This window comes from Solanum stenotomum, chromosome 11 (assembly GCF_019186545.1).
Source record: "Solanum stenotomum isolate F172 chromosome 11, ASM1918654v1, whole genome shotgun sequence".
NCBI lineage: Eukaryota > Viridiplantae > Streptophyta > Magnoliopsida > Solanales > Solanaceae > Solanum > Solanum stenotomum.
Window position 1 is genome coordinate 54,134,433 of NC_064292.1, and position 22,436 is coordinate 54,156,868.

Genomic DNA, 22,436 nt, shown 5'->3' on the forward strand with positions numbered 1-22,436 from the left:
AAATAGATTCATGGGCTAACGCACACGAAAAAACTATGAAAATCGTCTAATTCCTATAAATTGGCCCTTAAATGACCAAAATAGACTTTGAAAATGGTGAAATTGTATGTAATGCTCCCCCAAATCCCTACGAAGGGTTCCATAAAGGTTCACAAAGAAATCATCCAGAAGCCATATCACCAAAATATTCATGGCTAACACATATGCAAAATTGAGAAAATCGTCTAATTCCTGTAAATTGTTCCCTAAAAGCCCAAAAATGACTCTAAAAATGGTGAGACAGTACGTATTGCTCCACCAACTTCCTATGGAGGGTTTCGTAAATATGTATCAAATAAATCATCCCGAAGTCATATCATCAAAATATTCATGAGTTAACGCATAAGAGAAAATAAGAAAATCGCATAATTCGTATAAATTAGCCCATAAATGCCCCAAAATGAACTATGAAAATGCTGAGGCTATACGTAGTGCTCCCCCAACTCCTCACGGAGGGTTGTGTAAATGTTTCACAAAGAAATCGTACGTAAGTCATATCAATAAAATATTTATGGGCTAAAACACACGAAAAACTAAGAAAATCGTTTAATTCTTGCAATTGACCCCTAAATGCCCAAAATATACTTTGAAAATGGTGAGACTGTACATAATGTTCCCCCAACTCCCAACGGAGGGTTCTGTAAATGAGTCATAAGGAAATCATCCATAAGTCATATTACCGAAATATTCATAGGCTAACACACACAAAAAACCATAAAAATCATCTAATTCCTGTAAATTATCCCCTAAATGCCCAAAATTGACTCTAAAAATGGTGAGACAGTATGTACTGTTCCCCCAATTCCTTACAGATAGTTCTGTAAATATTTTGCAAATAAATCGTCCGAAAGTCACATCACCAAAATATTCATCGGTTAACACACACGAAAAAAATGAGAAAATCGCATAATTCCTATAAATTAGATCATAAATGCCCCAAAATGGACTATGGAAATGAAGAGACTATACGTAGTGCTCCCCCTACTCCCCACGGAGGGTTCTGTTAAGGTTTCACAAAGAAATCATCCAGAAGTTGTATCACCAAAATATTCATGGACTAACACATAAGAGAAACTAAGAAAATAGCCTGATTTTTGTAAATTGACTCCTAAATGCCCAAAATAGACTTTGAAAATAGTGAAACCGTACGTAATGCTCCCCCAACTCCCTACGGAAGGTTCCATAGAGATTTCACAAAGAAATAATCTAGAAGCCATATTACTAAAATATTCATGGGCTAACACACATGAAAAACTGAAAAAATCACCTAATTCCTGTAAGTTGACCCCTAAATGTCCAAAACTAACTCTAAAAATGGTGAGACAGTACATACTAGTCCCCCAACTTCCTATGGAGGGTTTCGTTTATATTTCGCAAAAAAACCGTCTAGAAGTCATATCACCAAAATATTCATGGGCTAACGCACACAAAAAAAATATGAGAATCGCATAAGTCCTATAAATTAGCCCAAAAATGCCTCAAAATGGACTATGAAAATGATGAGACTATACATAGTGCTCCCCCAACTCCCCACGGAGGGTTCTGTAAAGGTTTCACAAAGAAATCATCTGGAAGTCGTATCACCAAAATATTTATGGGCTAACACACACGAAAAAACTAAGAAAATCTCACAATTCATGTAAATTGGTCCCTGAAACCCCAAAATAGACTTTGAAAATGATGAGACTTTACGTAATGCTCCCCCAACTCCCTTAGGAGGGTTCCGTAAAGGTTTCACAAAAAAATCGTCTGGAAGCTATATCACTAAAATATTCATGGGTTAACACACACGAAAAACTAAGAAAATCACATAATTCATGTAAATTGTCCCCTAAATGTCCAAAATTGACTCCAAAAATGGTGAAACATTAGGTACTGCTCCCCAACTCCCTACTAAGGGTTCCGTAAATATTTCGTAAATAAACATCTGAAAGTCATATCACCAAAATATTCATGGACTAATGCATACCATTTTTTTTTTTTGAGAAAATCGCATAATTCTTATAATTAGCGCATAAATGCCCCAAAATGAACTATGAAAATAGTGAGACTATACGTAGTGCTCCTCAACTTCCCACGGAAGGTTCTATAGTGGTTTTGAAAAGAAATAGTTTGAAAGTCGTATCACCAAAATATTTATGGGCTAACACACATGTAAAACTAAGAAAATCACCTAAATCCTGTAAATTGACCCTAAATGGCCAAAATAGACTTTGAAAATGGTGAGACTGTATGTAATGTCCCCCAACTCGTTACGGAAGGTTCCGTAAAGGTTTCAACAAGTAAAAGTCACATACTATAATAGGTAAAAGTTAGTGTGAAAACTCCTTACATTGGACGGTGTATAACTGTATATAAATTAAACCTCTTTCTAGTAGTAGTTTCGACATTATGAAAAAAAAAAAAAGTTTCAACATTATGAAAGCATTTCAGCAAGTTTTTGGGAAAACATATCCTATATATTGGGTTAGCACAGCCATGAGCCAATATCAACAACATTACTTAGTATAATTCCACAAATTTGGCTGGGAAGGGTGATACATAGCTTTACTCCTACTTTATGAAGGTAAATTTGTTAGACCCTAGACTCAAGAAACACTAACATACTTGGTATAATCCTACAAGCAGGGTCATGAAGAGGGATGCTGTGCAACCTTACCCCTACCTTGGGTGAAGGTAGAGAGGTTATTTTTGATAGACCCTCAACTTGAGAAACGAAATGGCTTCGCCCAAATTCAAACCCCGAACCTTGAAATAGTTTATCAATTTTAAAACCAAAGTAGTTTCGACAACATACCCCACGTAATCCCACAAAGTGAGGTCTAAAGAGGGTAAAATGTAAGCAAACCTTACCCCTACCTTAGGGTAAAAAGATTTTTCCCGATAGACCTCCAGCTCAAGGAAAGAACATTCCAAAACAGTACAGAGAAAGAAATCATGGCAAAAAATTATGAACAACCTAACAAATCACCCTAAATAGTAGTTATAACAACATAAAATGATAACTGAAGTAAAAAAAAAAAAAACCCAAATAATAACCACATGCAGTTTCATTAAAGGGTAATGCAATTGCCTCCTTTTTATAATACAAACTAAGTTTAGACAGCCAGCTAGTCAAAAGTATGTACAAAAAAGCATTTTAGGCTAGTTTACAAAGGATGGACATTTACAAGATTTTTGATAAGTAAAGCTAGGTTTTACTCTAGTTCTAACTTGATTTCAGGGCCACTCTGAGCAACATTGTGGTCCACAGGGTTTTCAACTATGGAACCACCACTGTATCCAGCCACAAGCAACTTCTCAATTTTCGACTTCCACTCCGAGCCATCTTTCTCCGTTATCCTGTCATGAATAACTCTATCACAATACTTGAGCATCGTTCCCAAACCGGTGTTACGTATCCAACCATATGACATTAGTACCCTCGCTTCTCCTTCACTAAGATCTTTTCCTACCTGCGTGCATACAATGGAAGCTTGAAAATGTTTTCAAAGAGATAAGATTTGACATTGTAAGCAGAAAACATGTTGGTAAGGTAAATGAATAATTTTGGATGTCGAGAGACCATTTGAGGACATTTCTACTTGTATTGTGAACATTTTTTTAATAGACTACACTCGTATAAATGTACATAATGACTTCCACAATGATTAAGACATGTATCTACTGAGATTTGAACATTCCAAAAGGATCATAAGACAGGCCAGAGCATAGGAATGTGGGAATCATGGTACGGAAACAAAAAAGAGATTAACTTAAACATCACAGAAATTTGTTGTCTAAAGTCATCCGTGTTCAAGTGTTTCCTCAATAGATGGCGGTTTTCAGTCAATCTAGCAGCATATGCTCCAAAAAAACAATGTCCAAGTCAAGCAAGTTTGACCTCATAATATGAGCCAGATCTGGAAAGCCAAAAGTTTTTCATATTTGCTTTTCATGCAGTTAAAGATAAAATATACAGATACAAGTGTACAACCGACAACGGATTTGTTACACCTACGACACATACAACAACCACCAACAAGGCAACAACTACTACTACGACTCAATTCCAAGCAAAGCTTAAATCATGATCTCCCTTCATCTTGCTTCCAATCAACTGGATAATATGTTTTACCATAAACTAGGAGAGAGCATGACACTTTAGTTTAGGAGTAAACTTTGTCAGATTAAATTTTCATGCAAATCTTCCTATACAACAAACAATATACCCAGTGAAATCCCACAAGTGGTATGTACACAACCTTACTGTACCTTATGAGGGTAGAGAGGTTGTTTCTAATAGACCCTCGGCTCAAGAAAAGCAAGAAGGAAAAGAGAATACAGTTCAGAATACTAGTAGCACCAACAAATAATAAGATAACTGAAGCAAAGGAAACAAATAATAAAAAAATCGAAGTATAAGAAATTAGGAGAAAAAAATACCAATACCATTGATAAGGGAAACTAGACAGTGCGACTACCTACTAACCTTCTACTCTAATCTTTGACCTTCATATCCTCCTATTAGGGTCGTGTCCTCGGTAAGCTGCAGGTGTTTCAGGTCTTGTCTAATACTTCTTCGGCCTACCTCTACCTCTTATCAAACCCACCATAGCCAACCTCTCACATCTCCTGACATCTCCTCTTCACATGCCTGAGTCCTCGCTTCCCTCATTTGTCTACCCACAATCAATGTAAGTCACAAAAAGAATCGGAAGAGTGGAAAATGAAGTTGTACAACACCTGATTTGTTGTCCATGTCAGCGCAACTGATGTCCATGCTCATTTGGAGGTGTTCGATGTGCATTTTTGGCAAACATAGGTGCTTAATGAAACCTTCTACACCCTTATGGTGAAAAGAAAAAGCTCCTACAAGATCCCATAAGAAGAATATACTGAATTCTTGTCTGTTTCCAAACCTAATCAGACCAATCCCTGACTTTGCTTTCTAAATTTCTTTTTCCTCCCCATTTTCCTTCCATTTATTTCTTCTACTCCCATACTTCCAACAATAACTTCCTATCACGGTTAGGCAACTCGGCTGCAATTGATGCTTTTGCACTAAACATGCAAAAGATGGAACTTGTTTCTAAATGATTTACTCGTTTCATCCTAAATTTCACTTTCAAAATCCCCTTGCCTATTCAGAGCATTATCCTCCCTTTATCATTTCCGTTCTTCTTCCTTTTCTTAGGTCAACAAGAATTACCCCAAGCAAAAATTCATTTAGAAAGAGGTAGACCAGAGGTTGATCTTTTTTTCAATCAATAAGAAGGCAGACACGCATCGAGAGACAGAAATGGCATTGAGCAGAAATAAAGGAGAGATCAATCTGCTAGCTTCTTCTAACTTTCATTTTAGACAAACTTCAAAGAGAAGAACTTATTGTTACAGGATCATCAGCTAGTAATAAATCAGCTTAGATTTCCTTCTTGATTGTTCATCTTACCACATTAACCACTATGTAAGTTAGAAAATAGCATCTAGTTTAACTACTCATCATTATCAAACTTCAGCAAATAATATCTGTTTCAAGTTAATTAGTTGTCTTGTCCCCTCAATACAAAGCCCATCTTCAATTGAAGATTAACTGAAACCAAGTAGAAACAAGCAGAAGGGTCTCCAAAAGAGCTAAGGGAGTTTTATTAACATTGACGAGAGTAGAAACAAACAGAAGGGTCTCCACAAGAGCTAAGAGAGTTTTATTAACATTGACGAGAGTAGAAACAAGCAGAAGGGTTTCCACAAGAACTAAGCGAGTTTTATTAACATTGACGAGGTGGACATAAATAGATTATATTGATCAATCGAACTCCTCTAACTATAAGGAGTTGGTCGAGAGATAGTTTATGATATACATAAAACAATATGGTTTGAGTGATAGTTTATGATATACATAAAACGATATGGTTTGAGAAATTCTAGTAAAAGCAGACAAAGAACATGCAATGAGATAAAGCAGCTTTATGAATTCACCAAAGAATTAACATTAGCCGACCAGTGCCTACACCAGAGGCAAGAAATACTTCATTCTCAGCTACCTTTACATCTTCAGGTGATATAAGATCTCTAATGGCTGGAAAAACCAGTGAATGTTTATCATCTTAGACTTGTCTGGACTTACCCATATCTTTATGATCTTACCAATGTAAGGAAGTTCACCTTCCTTGTGCATGTATACAGAGTCATATAGAGCATATTCCACACCATCATAAATGCTTGATTCATAAAACTGCACCTCCCTTTTACCACCAATACATCTCTTTCTACCCCAGACAAATCCTACTTCCTCAACATTTTCTAGGACTGTCAAAGGTTCTACTTCAACTGCTATTACCTAGTCCATAATTGTCTCCACCCACAGACCTGCTTCATCTTCCTATCGAGGCCTCTACTTTTACCACAGAGATTTAGCCCTTGACAATCTATAACGACTGCTTACACTAAAATGATGTTTTTTAAGAGTTCCACCAATATGCTAAATCTTCTAACTACAGGTTAAAAAGTTAGCTAGCTTGACAACTTCAAATCACAACCCCTCCCTTTTCTCTCCTCTCTCTACCTTTTGGGTAAGTAGAAGTTAATGGTCATTTTGGTTTAGACTATGGAAGTATGGAACTGTTCCAGTCAACTGTGATCACCTCATCTAAAAGTTCAAGCCGTTAGAGATAGAACACCTATGTTTATTATTTTAGGTTTGAAACTGCCCCGTCACAAGGAAAGTCTGGTTTTTTTCATATGCCAAGGACGTGGAAAAACTTTGTTAATGGTGGCAGTAACCTTTTGTCTACTCTAATACCATATTGAAATACTTCATCTAAAAGCTTAACTTGTTTAGAGATTGAGCATATAATTTATTTATTTATTTTAGTTCTGCAACAGTTTCAAAAAGTTAATAACCAACATATAATGGTTACAGCTTAAACAGACAGACTATTTTATCTAGTAACAAAATTCCAATCATGATAGCAGAAATGATTTAGCATGAATAAAGATTAAATCAACAAGTGAGAACGAAAAACTTTGTTGAGGAGCAAATCCAACAATCATCTACACCCCCAACCTTTTTCACCTAAAATCCCAACCAAAAGGGGAACCAGGATTTCATATTAAAACTCATAAGAAAGAGAAGAAGAAAAATAAAAAAGCACAAGGGACCATTATGGGGTAAAGTAAAAGCAACTATTTCTCACTTCAATGTGACGCCAAAGAAAGTTGGTAACAAGATTTTCCCTCCCCAGGGGAAAAAGGGCCACAATAAATTTGGTCAAATCCACATCAGCAACATGAAAATGGGAACATTATTGCAACAAAGGTAAATACCGTCAGTGCTCTATTCTCGATTAGGTTGACTCTGCTATAGCTAGTGAGCTTCATAGCAGTTACCAATTGCTTGATTTGCCAATCAATGGTGGAGGAATCCACCAGTTCAAAAAAGTATGTTGCATAGCCATATTCAGGACGTTCCAGCACAATCCTACATGTATGTAAGTATAAATCTCGATGGATCCTGAAACACTACGAGAACTCTAGAACACAACGTGGCAGCCAACAACCGACCTGTTATGCCTTTCAAAGACAAAAATAAAAGACTGGAGATCTCGGCACCATCCCCATTCAGCAGGCCACTTCCGGAACTGTAGATATCGTGCCTAAAGTGCAATTTGAAAAAGATAAGGGCCAATACATATGAGATAACAGTGATACAAAGACATATTAAAATGAATATAGACCACTAGAGTTTGCACCAAATAAATGTCTATACCTGCTCAATGAGGGAAAACAGACAAGCTAAACAATAGCTAGCTTTTTCACCTTTTGTACGCTGGAGAGGAGCCAGCTTTATTAATGACTGCCGTTGGACGGAGAAAAGCTAAACAACAAGTTAACACAACATGAAATCAAATAAATGGATCAGTACCCTGACTAAAGAGATAAAACCAGAAAAATTAATATATGTATTTTTTTATTATTATTATAAAAGCACGAGTAGCAATGTTGAAGGACCAAAATCACTTTAAAATATTGATAAGACTTTTATACCATTTTAGCCTAATTCTACCCTATTTCAATTTAGACTAATTTGGTGAGTAACAAAAAAAATCACATTGAAAATAGAGTCTAAACAAATTCTACTACTAAATTTTAATTCCCAAACTACAACAATGAACAATAAACATAGTGTCTGTGGTCCCACAAAGTGGGGTTCGGGGAGGGTAGAATATACGTAGACCTTACCTCTACCTTAGTAGAATAGTGGTTGTTTCCGATAGACCCTCACTCAAGATAAAAAACAGTCTAGAAAAAGAAGTTCTAGAAATAAAAGTAACAACAGACTGTACTAAACAACAAATAGTAGCAGAACAATACTACAACTATAATCAAACTACACGAAACAACAGATAATAACTGACAGGCGCCCCAAAATATAATTGGAATTACTTTTGGAAGAGTGATATCCCTACAAAAGTAAAGTGTTTCACCTGGTTAGTGATAAAGAGAGTATGTTTAACAGTAGAAGTTCTACAAAAAAAAGGCAGACAACTAGTCCCTAGGTGTTTTTTGTGCAACTTGACAGGGGAAACAAATAACCATCTCTTCCTGCATTGTAAGTTTACTGCTCAAATTTGGAACTTGTTTCTCAACATCACAAGCATGAACTGGACAATGCCAGAACATACATCAGATCTGTTGAGCTGCTGGATTAGTAGGGGAGGCAGTAAGAGTCAAAAGAGATGATGGAAACTAATACCATCATGTGTATGGTGGTCAGTCTGGAAAGAAAGAAATGGAAGATGTTTTGAAGATAGATCCAATTCCATCCACAAAGTTAAATGGAATTGTATAGTATCTCTACTTTTTTGGTGTAAACAACTTTGTATAGATGATATAGACCAGATTATAGATTTGATAGGAAATCTGTAATTATCCCTTTTTGGAGGTAGCCAGCATACCCTTAATGCTGAAGAATTCAACCTTACCAGTTTCAAAAAAAAAATAAGAACAATTGAAATCGAAGAACAAGAAACAAGAGTAATACTATGACTTCTAGAATGGACAGCAAGACAGACAATACACTCCTACCTACTAGTATGGACACATTCCTACCTACTATCCTTCTACCCTAATTTGTGTCCTCCACACCTTCCTATCTAAGGTCATATCCTCTGTAACCTGCAACTGGCATGTCCTACCCAATCACTTCTCCCCAATACTTCTTTGGTCTACTTCTATATTTCCTGAATCNACCTTAGTAGAATAGCGGTTGTTTCCGATAGACCCTCATTCAAGATAAAAAAGTCTAGAAAAAGTACTGGAAATAAAAGTAACAACAGACTATACTAAACAACAAATAGTAGCAGAACAACACTATAACTATAATCAAACTACACGAAACAACAGATAATAACTGAAATCGAAGAACAAGAAACAAGAGTAATACTACGACTTCTAGAATGGACAGCAAGACATGCAATACACTCCTACCTACTAGTATGGACACATTCCTACCTACTATCCTTCTACCCTAATTTGTGTCCTCCACACCTTCCTATCTAAGGTCATATCCTCTGTAACCTGCAACTGCGGCATGTCCTACCCAATCACTTCTCCCCAATACTTCTTTGGTCTACTTCTATATTTCCTGAATCCATCCATGGCCAACCTCTCACACCTCTGCATTAGGGCATCTGTGCATCTCCTTGTCACATGCCCGGACCATCTCTACATCGCTTCCCGCATCTTGTCCCAAACTAATTAATTAAATAACCAAACCTTAACTATTTAGTCTAATGGAAAAACATTAAAATAAACATGCACTTCTACACCAACTTATCTTATTGATATGAACACCTACAAAAATATTTAAATAATTTCTTTACCATTTTCTTCTAATGTTATTCAATGGAGTTAAAATGACAAACAAAAACTTAGTAAAATAAACTAATGTTGGGTAGCTGATTGTTTGACAAATTTATGAATCAAAAATCTATGGCTATTAAATTAACACACACCAATTGATCATATATACTTGATATTATCATGTTTATGACCAACAATTAATTTATATTAGATGTAATAGTGTATTTGTGATCATCATACCTTGGGGCTATCTATAATGGAAGTTAAATAGATTTGGTATAAATATCCGGTGTAAACCTTTATCATTATTGTAAAATGAACTTTCATCCTATATATAAATTTTAATGAATGTAATCTATTTCTTCTTCATAAACAACTAACTGAAGGTCTACGGCAAAGCACATACATAGAAACTAGTAAGGACATAGGGCGGGTAATATGGCACTCTCTAAGGCCTAGAATACTATTTATCTTTTTTTGTAGCTTTTTGCCTTTTCCTTAAAAATTTCCCATTCAACTAAATATACAAAAAACAGAAAGTCACGACTTAATATACAATCATTACTCTTACAGAAAAAAATATTGTCGTTCCCTAATCCCTAAAATGTTACAATTGTTCCTCCTTCAAGAAACACAATTGCTCCTACAATTGGCATGGTTTCAAAGGTCGGAGAAGTAGGCCTACTGCTTAGACGTTCACCATTAGCAGAATGGTAACCCAATGAGCCCGACCCATGATCAATTCATACAAAATGGGGTGGAGGGGGGGTGGGGGGGATCTCAACTTCATGAAATAAACTGAAAAGAAGAAATCAAGTTGTTGAGAAATTTCCCTAGTTTCTTATCTCCGCAAAAGGAGCAAAGAGTCAATGCAGAGATAGAGATAAAGCTTCTCAACTCCACCTTTAGCATATTTTGGTACATATGCTTTAGAGATTAATTTGTCAATGTTTTTGTATTGGTTGAAAATCTCTGGTTATTTTACTTAGTGTAACCATGTGCACGGCAGTTTGATTTGTCTAATATGTAAACCACATCCAAAAGGGTCCATTAGTAGCAGGAGTGTTAGCTGAGATGGGTCTGGATTTGTTTCACTTTTTAACTATATTTCTTAGTTTCATGATGGAATTGTAAATTTCATGAGTACGCCTAGAAAACTAAAATCATAAGAAGCTCATTAACAATTAATCTCAAAATACTAAAAAGTTAAAGCTAACGGATACATGTCTACTGAATGGTTCTGGGTTTTTTCTTTTACTTTAATCAGTGCAAAAGTGCCTTTGTCAAGATCTTCTAAGGGTGGTAGCCAATGAGCATTTCTCAAATGGATAAAATAGATTTGAGAATGTTTCATACATAATAAAAAAAAATTGCACAAAATTGATTTTGGTCTAGAAGTACGAATTGTAAGAACTCAAAACATTTACACTAAGCCTCCAACAAAATGCAACTGTGACTGAAATGTGGACAGAACAGGGATGGAACTTACATCTTAGGAGGAACCTAAATGATTGGGAGATGGGAAGCATAGTGGCTTTCCATGATACAATGGCACAATTTAGTAATCTGACTAAGGGAGAAGACAAGGTTGTGTGGAAGGTTGGCAGCAAAGGGGTCTTCAGTGTCAATTCAGCTTACAAAGACCTTAATCACTCAAATTCAAATGATAGGATGGAGCTCCAGCCATGGCAGTTGATCTGGAGATCCAAAATCTCATTCAAGGGAAACTGCTTCACATGGTTAGTAGCAAAGGAAGCAGTGCTGACACAAGAAAATATAAAGAAGAGGAAGTTCCAATTGTGCTCAAGATGCTACTTATGTGAGGAACAGGCAGAGACAGTCAATCATCTCTTTTTGCATTGCAAATGGACAGATCAATTATGGAGAATATTCAATAGCCTTAGGAAGATCACTTGGGTGAAACCAAGAAACATAGTACAACTTCTAAATTGTTGGATCAATGTGGGCAATACTACAATAAAGGAGGAGAGATGGAAGATTGTCCCAGCTTGCATATGGTGGACAATGTGGAAAGAAAGGAATCAAAGATGTTTTGAGGGTAAGAAGAACAATCTCCAAAACTTTAAGATGAATTGTATAGCTCTTTATTATATTTGGGGTAAACAGAAAGTTTTAGTACAGGCAGAAGAACTCTTTGATGTTTTAGACTATTTGTGACAAATAGCACAGATAAAGTCTGTTAGTTTGTAATACTTTTGGAAGGGGGACTACATTGATGTACTATACCTGTGGATAAATAGATGAAAAAGTTACCATTCTCAAAACAAAAAAACGCTTGGGAACTGATTATGAGAATTTTTCGGGACTTTATTTCAATTTTGGCAACTGAAGTCACAATACGTAATGGTGTGGTTCATAAAGGTATGTGTTTGTTGGTGGGGATGGAGGATAGTAGTGGTAGTGAAATTAAGATGGACGAATATGGTGGAGGCTGTCGTCATGGTGAAATAAAGAAGAAAAAACAGAAGTGGTGAAGGATGGAAATGGTTGTGACGGAGGCTATGAAAAGAAAGAACACGAGTTATGGGTGAGGGGAAGAAAAATTGCTCGATAAAGAGTTTCTTCTTTTAAATGTTATTTTCCACGAGTCATTTAATAATTTGTTGCTTTAGTGTGTGAGAATCATACGCTTTATTTGTGAGGCAGATTGTCACTTTTGTGCTTAATTCATACACATCCAATAGTCTTCCCATGTTCAATAGGTAACACCTTTATATGAAGTGGCTAAATGAATTTTTTTGATATGTTTAGGGGGCCCTCGATTACCCTAACTTCTAATATCCCTCACTCGTATCCATGTTCAATAGGCAAATTGTGGTGACGGCTGTTTATGCGAGGTGTGATGCGTTAGAACGACTAGAATTATGGGAGGAGTTAGAGGAGATAGCAGGGCATAATCAACATCCGTGGCTGGTGGGAGGAGACTTTAACGTGATCTTAGATGAGGGGGAAAAATAAGGGGGTCTGGAGTTCACTCCATATGAAGCACAAGATTTCAGTCAATGTATCAGTAAGTGTGCATTATCAGAAATGAGGGTCGTGGGTAGTAAATACACGTGGTGGAACGGAAGAATTGAGGACCAGTGTATATTCAAAAGGCTCGATAGGGTGCTTTGCAATCAGGAATTTGGAGAATTATTTCCTACCAGTATAGTACATCACTTGATACAACAAGGGTCTGACCATGCTCCTTTACATTTGATTTGTAACTCAGAAGAGGAGAATGTAGTCAGGCCTTATAAGTTTTTGAACTTTTGGACAATGCATCCAGGGTTTATAAAGGTGGTTGAAGGGAACTGGAAGGTCAATTTTAAGGGATCTCCATTTGTAGAATTTCAGGCAAAAATGAAACAGGTGAAACAGGCTTTGGCTAAGTGGAGTAAAGAGACATTTGGGGACATCTTTCAGAAAATTAAGTCACTAGAGGAGGAGATAAGGTTGAAGGAAATCCAACTGGAAATTCACCCATCGAAACAAAATAGGGAGGAATTGAGTAAAGAAGAGGTTGAATTGAAAAAGTTTAGATACATAGAGGGGGAACTTTGGAAGCAGAANAGGACCAGTGTATATTCAACAGGCTCGATAGGGTGCTTTGCAATCAGGAATTTGGAGAATTATTTCCTACCAGTACAGTACATCACTTGATACGACAAGGGTCCGACCATGCGCCTTTACATTTGATTTGTAACTCAGAAGAGGAGAATGTAGTCAGACCTTTTAAGTTTTTGAACTTTTGGACAATGCATCCAGGGTTTATAAAGGTGGTTGAAGAGAACTGGAAGGTCAATTTTAAGGGATCTCCATTTGTAGAATTTCAGGCGAAAATGAAACAGGTGAAACAGGCTTTGGCTAAGTGGAGTAAAGAGACATTTGGGGACATCTTTCAGAAAATTAAGTCACTAGAGGAGGAGATAAGGTTGAAGGAAATCCTATTGGAAATTCACCCATCGAAACAAAATAGGGAGGAATTGAGTAAAGAAGAGGTTGAATTGAAAAAGTTTAGATACATAGAGGGGGAATTTTGGAAGCAGAAGGCGGGAATGCGATGGTTTAAAGATGGCGATAGAAATACAAGATTCTTTCATAATTATGTGAAGGAAAGGAGGAAGAAGTTGTATATATCGGAAATTATTACAGCTCAAGGAGCATCTGTGACTACAAGTGACAACATCGGAGCTGAAGCAGTATTGTTCTTTGAAGAACAATTTAAAGAAACGGATAGAGAAGAGAACGATGATATGCTGGATGTGATTCCAAAAATTATCACCCCGGAGCAGAATGGGGAAATCAAAAAAATGCCAACTATGGAGGAGGTTAGGGACATTGTTCTCGCGTTAAATGGGGACAGCACAAGTGGCCCAGATGGTTTTTCAGGGGAGTTTTTCCAAAAATGTTGGAAGATAATTGGTTAAGACATCACGAACATGGTGAAGGCATTTTTTTGTGGCCAACAGTTGTTGAGATTTATAACACACACAAATGTAGTTCTGCTGCCCAAGAAGGAAAATGTTAATAAATTCTCAGACCTTCGGCCTGTCAGTTTGAGTACATTTGCAAACAAAATTATCTCAAGACTGATACATCAGAGAATAACAAAGTTTCTGCCAGGTATTATTTCAAGGAATCAAACAGGTTTTGTTAAAGGCAGGAGCATTACGGAGAATGTATTGTTGGCACAGGAGATTATAAGAGACAAATATGAGGAAAAAACATCAAAATGTGGTTGTAAAGCTGGATATGGCCAAGGCATATGATAGAGTTTCATGGGTTTTCTTGATTAAGGTACTTCGGAAATTTGGTTTCTCGGAGTTTTTAATAGATATGGTATGGAGACTTATATCTAATAATTGGTACTCAATATTGGTAAATGGGCAATCATATAGTTTCTTTAAATCATCAAGGGGTTTGAAACAAGGAGATCCTCTATCCCCAACTTTGTTCATCATTGCGGCAGAAGTATTGGCGAGGGGACTAAATAAACTGCAGGCGTACAGGGATTTCAAGGGGTATGGCATGCCGAAGTGGAATCCACGTATCAATCATTTATCCTATGCGGATGATACCTTTCTTTTTTGTTCAGGGGACAAGATGTCAATTAAAAAGATGATGGGGGTACTAAGGGATTATGAGCAGATCTCGGGACAAATGATTAATCTCAATAAGAGTTTCTTTTACCTTCATGATAATACCCCATTGATTGTAGCAATAAGGCTGAGAAGAATCACTGGAATAAAGCAAGGTTCTTTCCCATTTACATATCTAGGGTGTCCGGTTTTCTATGGAAGAAAGAGGAAATCTTATTTTAGTGAGTTGATAAAAAAGATTCAGAAAAGAATATTTACATGGCAGAGCAAATGGTTATCTTATGGAGGGAAATTCGTTTTGATAACAAGTGTGCTACAGTCAATGCCGATGTATTTGTTATCAGCTATGAACCCTCCAAAGAGGGTTATTGAGCAAATCCACCAGGTTCTAGCAGGATTTTTCTGGAGGAAATCAGGAGGGGAGAAAGGGAAACATTGGGTGGCATGGGAGGATATGTGTTATCCTAAAATTGAAGGGGGAATAGGAGTAAGATCTTTACATGATGTCTCAAAAGCTTTATATGGTAAATTATAGTGGAATTTCAGAACATCTACCTCTTTGTGGAGTACGTTTATGTGGAATAAATATTGCAAGAAAAATCACCCGATAATGGTTACAGGGAGGGGTGCGTCTCATGTGTGGAAGAAAATGGTGGATATCAGGGAAGAGATTGAGCATGAAATTTGGTGGCAGATTAAAGGAGGGGAAACCAGTTTTTGGTTCGACAATTAGACAAAACAAGGTGCTTTATTCTACATTGAGGATCAAAAAGGAGGGGAGGAGGAATTAGAGGTAAAGCAATTCATCAGAGAAGGGGAATGGGATAGACAGAAACTTTCACAAGCTTTGTCTACAGAAATGGTGGAATACATTGTGGAGAGTGTTAAACCGCAAATATTAGAGGGAGAGAGAGATAAACCATGGTGGATGGGGACTACTAGTGGTAACTTCACAGTAAAATCTGCATTTGAAATGATGAGACATAAGAAAGGAAAGGAGGAGTGGAGAAGCAAANCTCTAGATGTTTTTTTTGTGAAGCTGAAATAGAGACAGTAAATCATCTTTTTCTGCAGTGTAAAGTGACTGGAAAATTATGGCAATGGTTCATCAATCTGAGGGGTATTGGATGGGCCATGCCAAGGCATACTTCAGAAGTACTAGCATGCTGGAATAGAGATGGAAATCAGACAGAACACAAGGAGAGATGGAAGATTGTCCCTTCTTGCATCTGGTGGACAATCTGGAAGGAGAGAAACCAAAGATGTTTTGAGAACAAGAACATTCCCTTCCAAAGTATAAAGATGAACTGTTTAGCAACATTTTACTTTTGGTGTATACATTCTGTACCTAAGGATATAGGGGAAATTAACCTATTTCTAGACAGTTTATAAGGAATATAGGAGATACATTTTGTTTTGGGCTGTCCTTTCATACTTTTGATGTAACTATGTAGGAGCACACTATTGGTGTATTCCTTTTGTTTATATTACCAGTTAACTTTCTCAAAAAAAAGACAGAAACTTTCACAAGCTTTGTCTACAGAAATGGTGGAATACATTGTGGAGAGTGTTAAACCGCAAATATTAGAGGGAGAGAGAGATAAACCATGGTGGATGGGGACTACTAGTGGTAACTTCACAGTAAAATCTGCATTTGAAATGATGAGACATAAGAAAGGAAAGGAGGAGTGGAGAAGCAAACTGTGGAGTAAAGGAGTGCTGTTCGAGATTGGTTTCTTCCTATGGAGAGTTTGGAAGGGTCGAATCGCAACGGAGGACAATCTTAAAAGAATGAGAATAAATATTGCCTCTAGATGCCACTGCTGCGAGTCCTTTGAGGAAGAAACGATGACTCATCTTTTTCTAACGGCCCCCATAGCCCAAAAGCTATGGAGGCACTTTGCTACTTGTGCAGGCATACAAATACAAGGAGGGCTGAAGCAAATGATCCAAGTGTGGTGGGAGGTCAATACTCCACACAAATTGAAGGCCATCCTACAAGCGATACCAGCAATACTACTGTGGGAGTTGTGGAAGAGAAGAAATGCACGAAGACATGACAAGGATATTAATCTATATAAGCTTAAACAACAGTGTCTTAACACTGTAATACAGCTTATGAAAATAAGGTATCCTTGGATAAGCGTGCCTAAAGACTGGGATGCAATTGTGGATGGATTAAGGGGATACAGACCTCATTTGTATCATTATGCTGTGAAATGGGAAAAACCTCGGATGGGTACGCTGAAATGCAACGCGGATGGGGCTAGCAGAGGAAACCCGGGGGATAGCGCAAATAGTTTCTGCATCAGGAACTACAAAGGAGATATGGTGTATGCAGAGGCGGATGGAATGGGATGTAGAACTAATATGGATGCAGAAATTATGGCGATATTACAAGTACTCAGGTACTGTAGGAGAAACAAATATGATGAGGTAATATTGAAAACAGATTCATTAGGTATTACAAAAATGATAAGGGGAGAATGGAAGATTCCATGGCAACATGCAGAGGTGATAGAAGAGAAACAAGCAATAATTCAAGCAACGAGAACACAAATACAACATGCTTTTAGGGAGGCAAACCAATTAGCAGACAAACTGGCAAATGAAGCATGCAGTCAAAATAGAAGAATCCAGGCTCAAATACCATCACTAAGAATCAGAACAAGGAGGATCTCAAATCAGACGCAGTTATAAACAAGAAAGGAAATAGAAACAAGACAACACAAAATCTGAATCTGGAGTTGTTGCAAAAGTGTAGTTCCCCTCCAAAAGTGTTGTAGTTACATAGGCTCCTATACCTACCAAGTTACCGCCGGTCTATAGTTGTGCTGATTACTTCTGAGCTATCTAAGACTACTTGTTTACACCAAAAATAATACAGAGCTAAACAGTTAAGCTTAAATCTTTGTATGTTGCTCTGCTTTCCTTCATGACATCTCTGGTTCCTCTCTAGCCATACTGTCCACCATATACATGATGGGACCATCTTCCATCTCTCCTCCTTTCTTCCTGCATTTCCATCTCTATTCCAGCACTTCAAAACCTCTTTGATCCTTCCTGGTTTCACCCATTTAATCTCTCTCATATTGGTGAACATTTGCCACAGCTGGGTTGTCCGTTTGCAGTGTAAGAAGAGATGGTTGACTGTCTCTCCTTGCTCTTCACACAAAAACCACCTGGAACACAAGTGAACGCCTCTTTTGTTCAGGTTCTCATGTGTCAAAACTGTCTCCTTAGCTAACAGCCAAGTAAAACAAGAAAGGAAATAGAAACAAGACAACACAAAATCTGAATCTGGAGTTGTTGGAGAGATCCTGGCGGAAAAAATGCGAGCATTCCGGGACAACCTTTTCCTACTTCAACTGAAAGAAGGAAGGCACAAATAGAAAACTTACCACTTAGGATCAATGATCCATTTACTGATAAGGAGGGATCAGATTAGGCAGCATTTATTTGATTGTTTAGGCCTCGTTTGGGGCCTTTTTTGTACAGACTTTATTGAAAAGGAATAAAGGAGCTGATGCTCCAAAAACTTAACTTAAAAAAAAACGTATAGTATTGGAAGATTTAGTTTGGCTCTATCGAAAGGACAAAATATGTATCAATTACTTTTCGTGATTTGGGAAACAGCTATTTCGATTGCAATTTGAAATCCGAACTGTAAGTTTCTGACTATATAAGATCCTTTATTAATGGATTGATATAATCTTTTTTTCACAATTGATTACTTCACATGACTGGGTTAGTTTCCTCACTTATTCTATCAAGATATTGAGTTTACGTATTTCTAAGTTGCTCGGACTCTTCACTTTTAGTGTCGCACCCGTGTCGACACGATATTGGCATGGGTGTGGGATCCGTGTTCATTTAGTCAACCGATTTTGGATACTTTGACCAAAATCGATGGGGAAAATCTGAACAGTTTTAATGATTTCTGTAATCAATACAAAAAATAAGGTGATATTGAAGAAATGGAATACCTTTTATATAGAAATTTATGTCACTCCTTATCCTTTAATCTCCTTCCAAGATTTCTCCACATAATATCTCATAATTTAAGGTTTAATAACTCTATTTTTAGATATTTTAATTATTTTTAGGCGAATCCCCGCACCCATATACATACATGGATTCATATTCCCGAATCTTAAAAATTAGATCATGAAGGATCCGACCTCTAGATCCGCACCCATATCGGACACCTGCACCCAAGTCCGAGCAACTTAAGACGTATTTATAATGATTAATTTTGGTATTTACTTTGAATTTCGATGAGGGGCATTGTTTTCATCGAGATGAAAATTTAACCTTCTGCAAAGTGTTGTGACCAATGGAGTGAGAGATTGATGTGGTATTTTTGCTTGGGAGTTTTTTCAGTAATTACAGCATTTACATTAACTCGACTCATATGGTTTTGCTATGGTTTGGTTTGGTAAATTCAATATTAGTTTGTCTCAACACAAATAAATTCTACCTATTTTACATTTTGACAAATCTTTATATTGGTTTTAATAGACCAAAGTATATCTTTCTGACATTGAATCTTATTATTATATCTCATTTCCTTAAATCTTTTTCCTTTTATCTAAATTCCATTTCCTTCACATTCATAATTTAAATTCCCGTCAAATATGGTGAGATATATTCATAACATGTCTGCTCTTAATATCCATTAAATTCTATCACTTAATGTTGAGTTTGATCCAGACCTTAACCTTCTGTCAATAGTAGAATCTACCCATCTATAAAGCTTTCAATGTCCCTGTGATGATTTTTTTTTTTTAAAAAAAAAACAATCCTTTCCCCGTGAACTTTTTAGATATCTTATAATCATGTAGACCACTTCTTGGTGCGCTTCCTTGGAGAGTGCATAAATTGACTGACTAAGCTTACAACAAAAGCAATATCAGCCTGAGTGTGTCAAGTAGATCAACTTCCCCACTAGTCTCTGATATTGACTTTGGTCAACTGAATTTCCTTCTTTATTTTCAAATTTTATATTCGGATCAATAAGTGTTTCAAATGGACGACAACCTCTCATCCCTATCTCTTTTAGAAGATCTAGCACATACTTCTTTAGTGACAACATAATAAATTCTTTTGATCTCGCTACTTCCATGCCAACAAAATATTTCAAATGACCCAAATCTTAGATCTCGAATTCTGAGACCAACTATTTTTTTGAATTCTTCATTTCTGACAAATCTCTTATAAGTATGATATCATTGACATACACTATTTAGAATAGTTGTCTTCCCCTCAAGAGAATGTCAAATGACACGGTATGATCTGCTTTTCCTTGAGCATACCATTTGTTTTTTACACAACTGAGTAAACCTCTCATTTTCTTCTCTTTTTCATTGCTTTTATGATATCCTTGGGACAATCTCATTCATCATTATAGCATTCATCTAATTCTTGTCATATGAAAACCATCTCATTATAATAAATAGTACTACCTCTCCCCTTGCCTAGCTTTCCACAATTTATTTGTTAACTCAAAAATCTGAGAGACATTTTCTACATCAGAATAAGTCTCTCTAACAACCTCCCAAACATCCCAAGCAGAGGGAACAACCAAATATGGTTTACCTATGGCAGGTTCCATGGAGTTTAGTAGCCAAATGATTACCATTGAGTTTTCTGATCACCAGGTGATCATTTTTGGGTCTCGTAGTTCAGGCATTCTCCTTTCTCCAGTTAGGTGACTAAGTTTTCCTCAACCATCAATTGTCATACGGACAGATTGCGCCCATTCCAAATAATCCTTGTCCTTCGGCTTGCGAGAGGTAAGTTGAATAGACAAATGAGAAGAATCGTCGCTTCAGTTCGTTGTTGTCTTGGTCGGAACTTTGTTAACGGAACTCTCGGAATGCCACTGGGTGTCATAGCCGAAAATGTTGATTTAGTCATAAGCAACACAAGAATAAAGATGCTCTGATACCATATAAGTTTTGGTACCAAAATTGTTCATTCATATTCATCGTACAAATTTATAGTAGAGAAAAACAAACTAGCAATCTAATCCCTGGATTCTAAGTGATTTGAGAATCAAGGGATTATTTTATTTGATCTAATTTCCTAAAACAGTTAAATAACATATCATATCTGATTTCATTGTTGTAGGGGGTAAGGTCTGCGTACATTCTACCTTCTCAGACCCCCCTAGTTTATGGGACTTCAGTGGATATGTTGTTGTTGTTCTTTTAATGACTGAATGAAGCAGGGGCAAGATCACTAGTAAAATAAAAAAGAAAGAACCAACAATGAACTAAGTGCCTTCTAAGACAGTCCGGTGCAAAACTATTTTAAAATAGCCTATTGTAAATAGTACGAAGGGAATACATGGGGTTTCAAGTTAAACCGAGGTAGGGAAAAGAAAGTTAGGTAATTTTTCCCATTTGCCTAAGCTCAGAGTTACCCGGTACATATATTGGTGGGAGGTAGCAGCTACCCGGTGAAACAAGCGAGGTGTGTGCAAATTGGCTAAGGAACCACCGTCATAAATCAAATAGTATGAAGGAAATAAGGGGAAAAAAAGCGTGATCCACTAAAAGTTGCAATAGCACATAAGGTAAAGAAGAGGAAGACATCAGCAACCAAACCCCAACCAGTGTCGCCCTGAACACACCATCCATGCACTGCCAGATAGTCAGCCAGTTCCGATGAGATCTACCCACGCGCCAGCGTGTGAGCATTGTTTCGGCCACCTTCCGGCAAGTTTCATTTTTCAAAATACACTTGCATGTTGATTCTGATACTATTGATCCAATTTCCACCTGATTCCAACCACTTCCTGTCATCAGATCTGATTTTCCAGGCGACTGCTAGCTTTTCCCGCTTCTGGCGATCTGCCTTTTCTAGCAAGGTCGCCTTGTGATTCCAAGCAAATCTATACCTGCTACACTATTTTCTGACCACTTTTTGGTGAGGCGGACACTGCTCCGCCAATTGGGCAGGGTCGCCCTCTAATAGACAATCCACTTCTGGATATTGTGTTCTAGTCGGGGGAAATTTGGTGTCTTGAAAAAGTAAGAAACAAAATGTGGTTGGTAGATCTAGTGCAGAAGCAGAATATTGGATTTTAGCAGTTGCGGCATGTGAACACATATAGATCAAGCAACTATTGAAGGAGTTGGAATTCGGAGAGAATAAAGAAATGGAACTTGTGTGCAATAGTGAAGTTGCACTTCACATTGCATCGAATCCAGAGTTTCAAAATAGGACCAAGCACATATGAGATTGATTGTCATTTTTAAGAGAGGAAGTACTCTCAACCTCTCAGTAGACATCATCACAAGGTTTGTGTGTCAAGTGATCAGCTTGCAGACATATTCACCAAGTCCCTAGCCGATCCCCGAACAAGTTATATCTATAGCAAGATTGGTACATATAATTTGTATGCACCAGCTTGAAGGTATATAATAGGTAGCCTAATTTACT

At 37.1% G+C, this 22,436-nt stretch overlaps 1 protein-coding gene across 2 annotated transcripts in view; it reads right to left on the reverse strand.

The window, feature by feature from the left end:
- Window positions 1–3,074: 3,074 nt before the first annotated feature.
- LOC125843878 (uncharacterized) overlaps window positions 3,075–22,436 on the reverse strand; it is a 29,827-nt gene continuing 10,465 nt past the window's right edge. For both annotated transcript variants that reach the window (XM_049523099.1, XM_049523101.1), the window contains exons 7-10: window positions 7,787–7,894; window positions 7,582–7,673; window positions 7,345–7,498; window positions 3,075–3,494 (exon numbers count right to left, since the gene is read on the reverse strand). In XM_049523099.1, coding sequence (XP_049379056.1) covers window positions 3,237–3,494; window positions 7,345–7,498; window positions 7,582–7,673; window positions 7,787–7,894 — 612 coding nt within the window. In that variant the 3' untranslated portion in view covers window positions 3,075–3,236. The remainder of the gene's footprint in view (window positions 3,495–7,344; window positions 7,499–7,581; window positions 7,674–7,786; window positions 7,895–22,436) is intronic.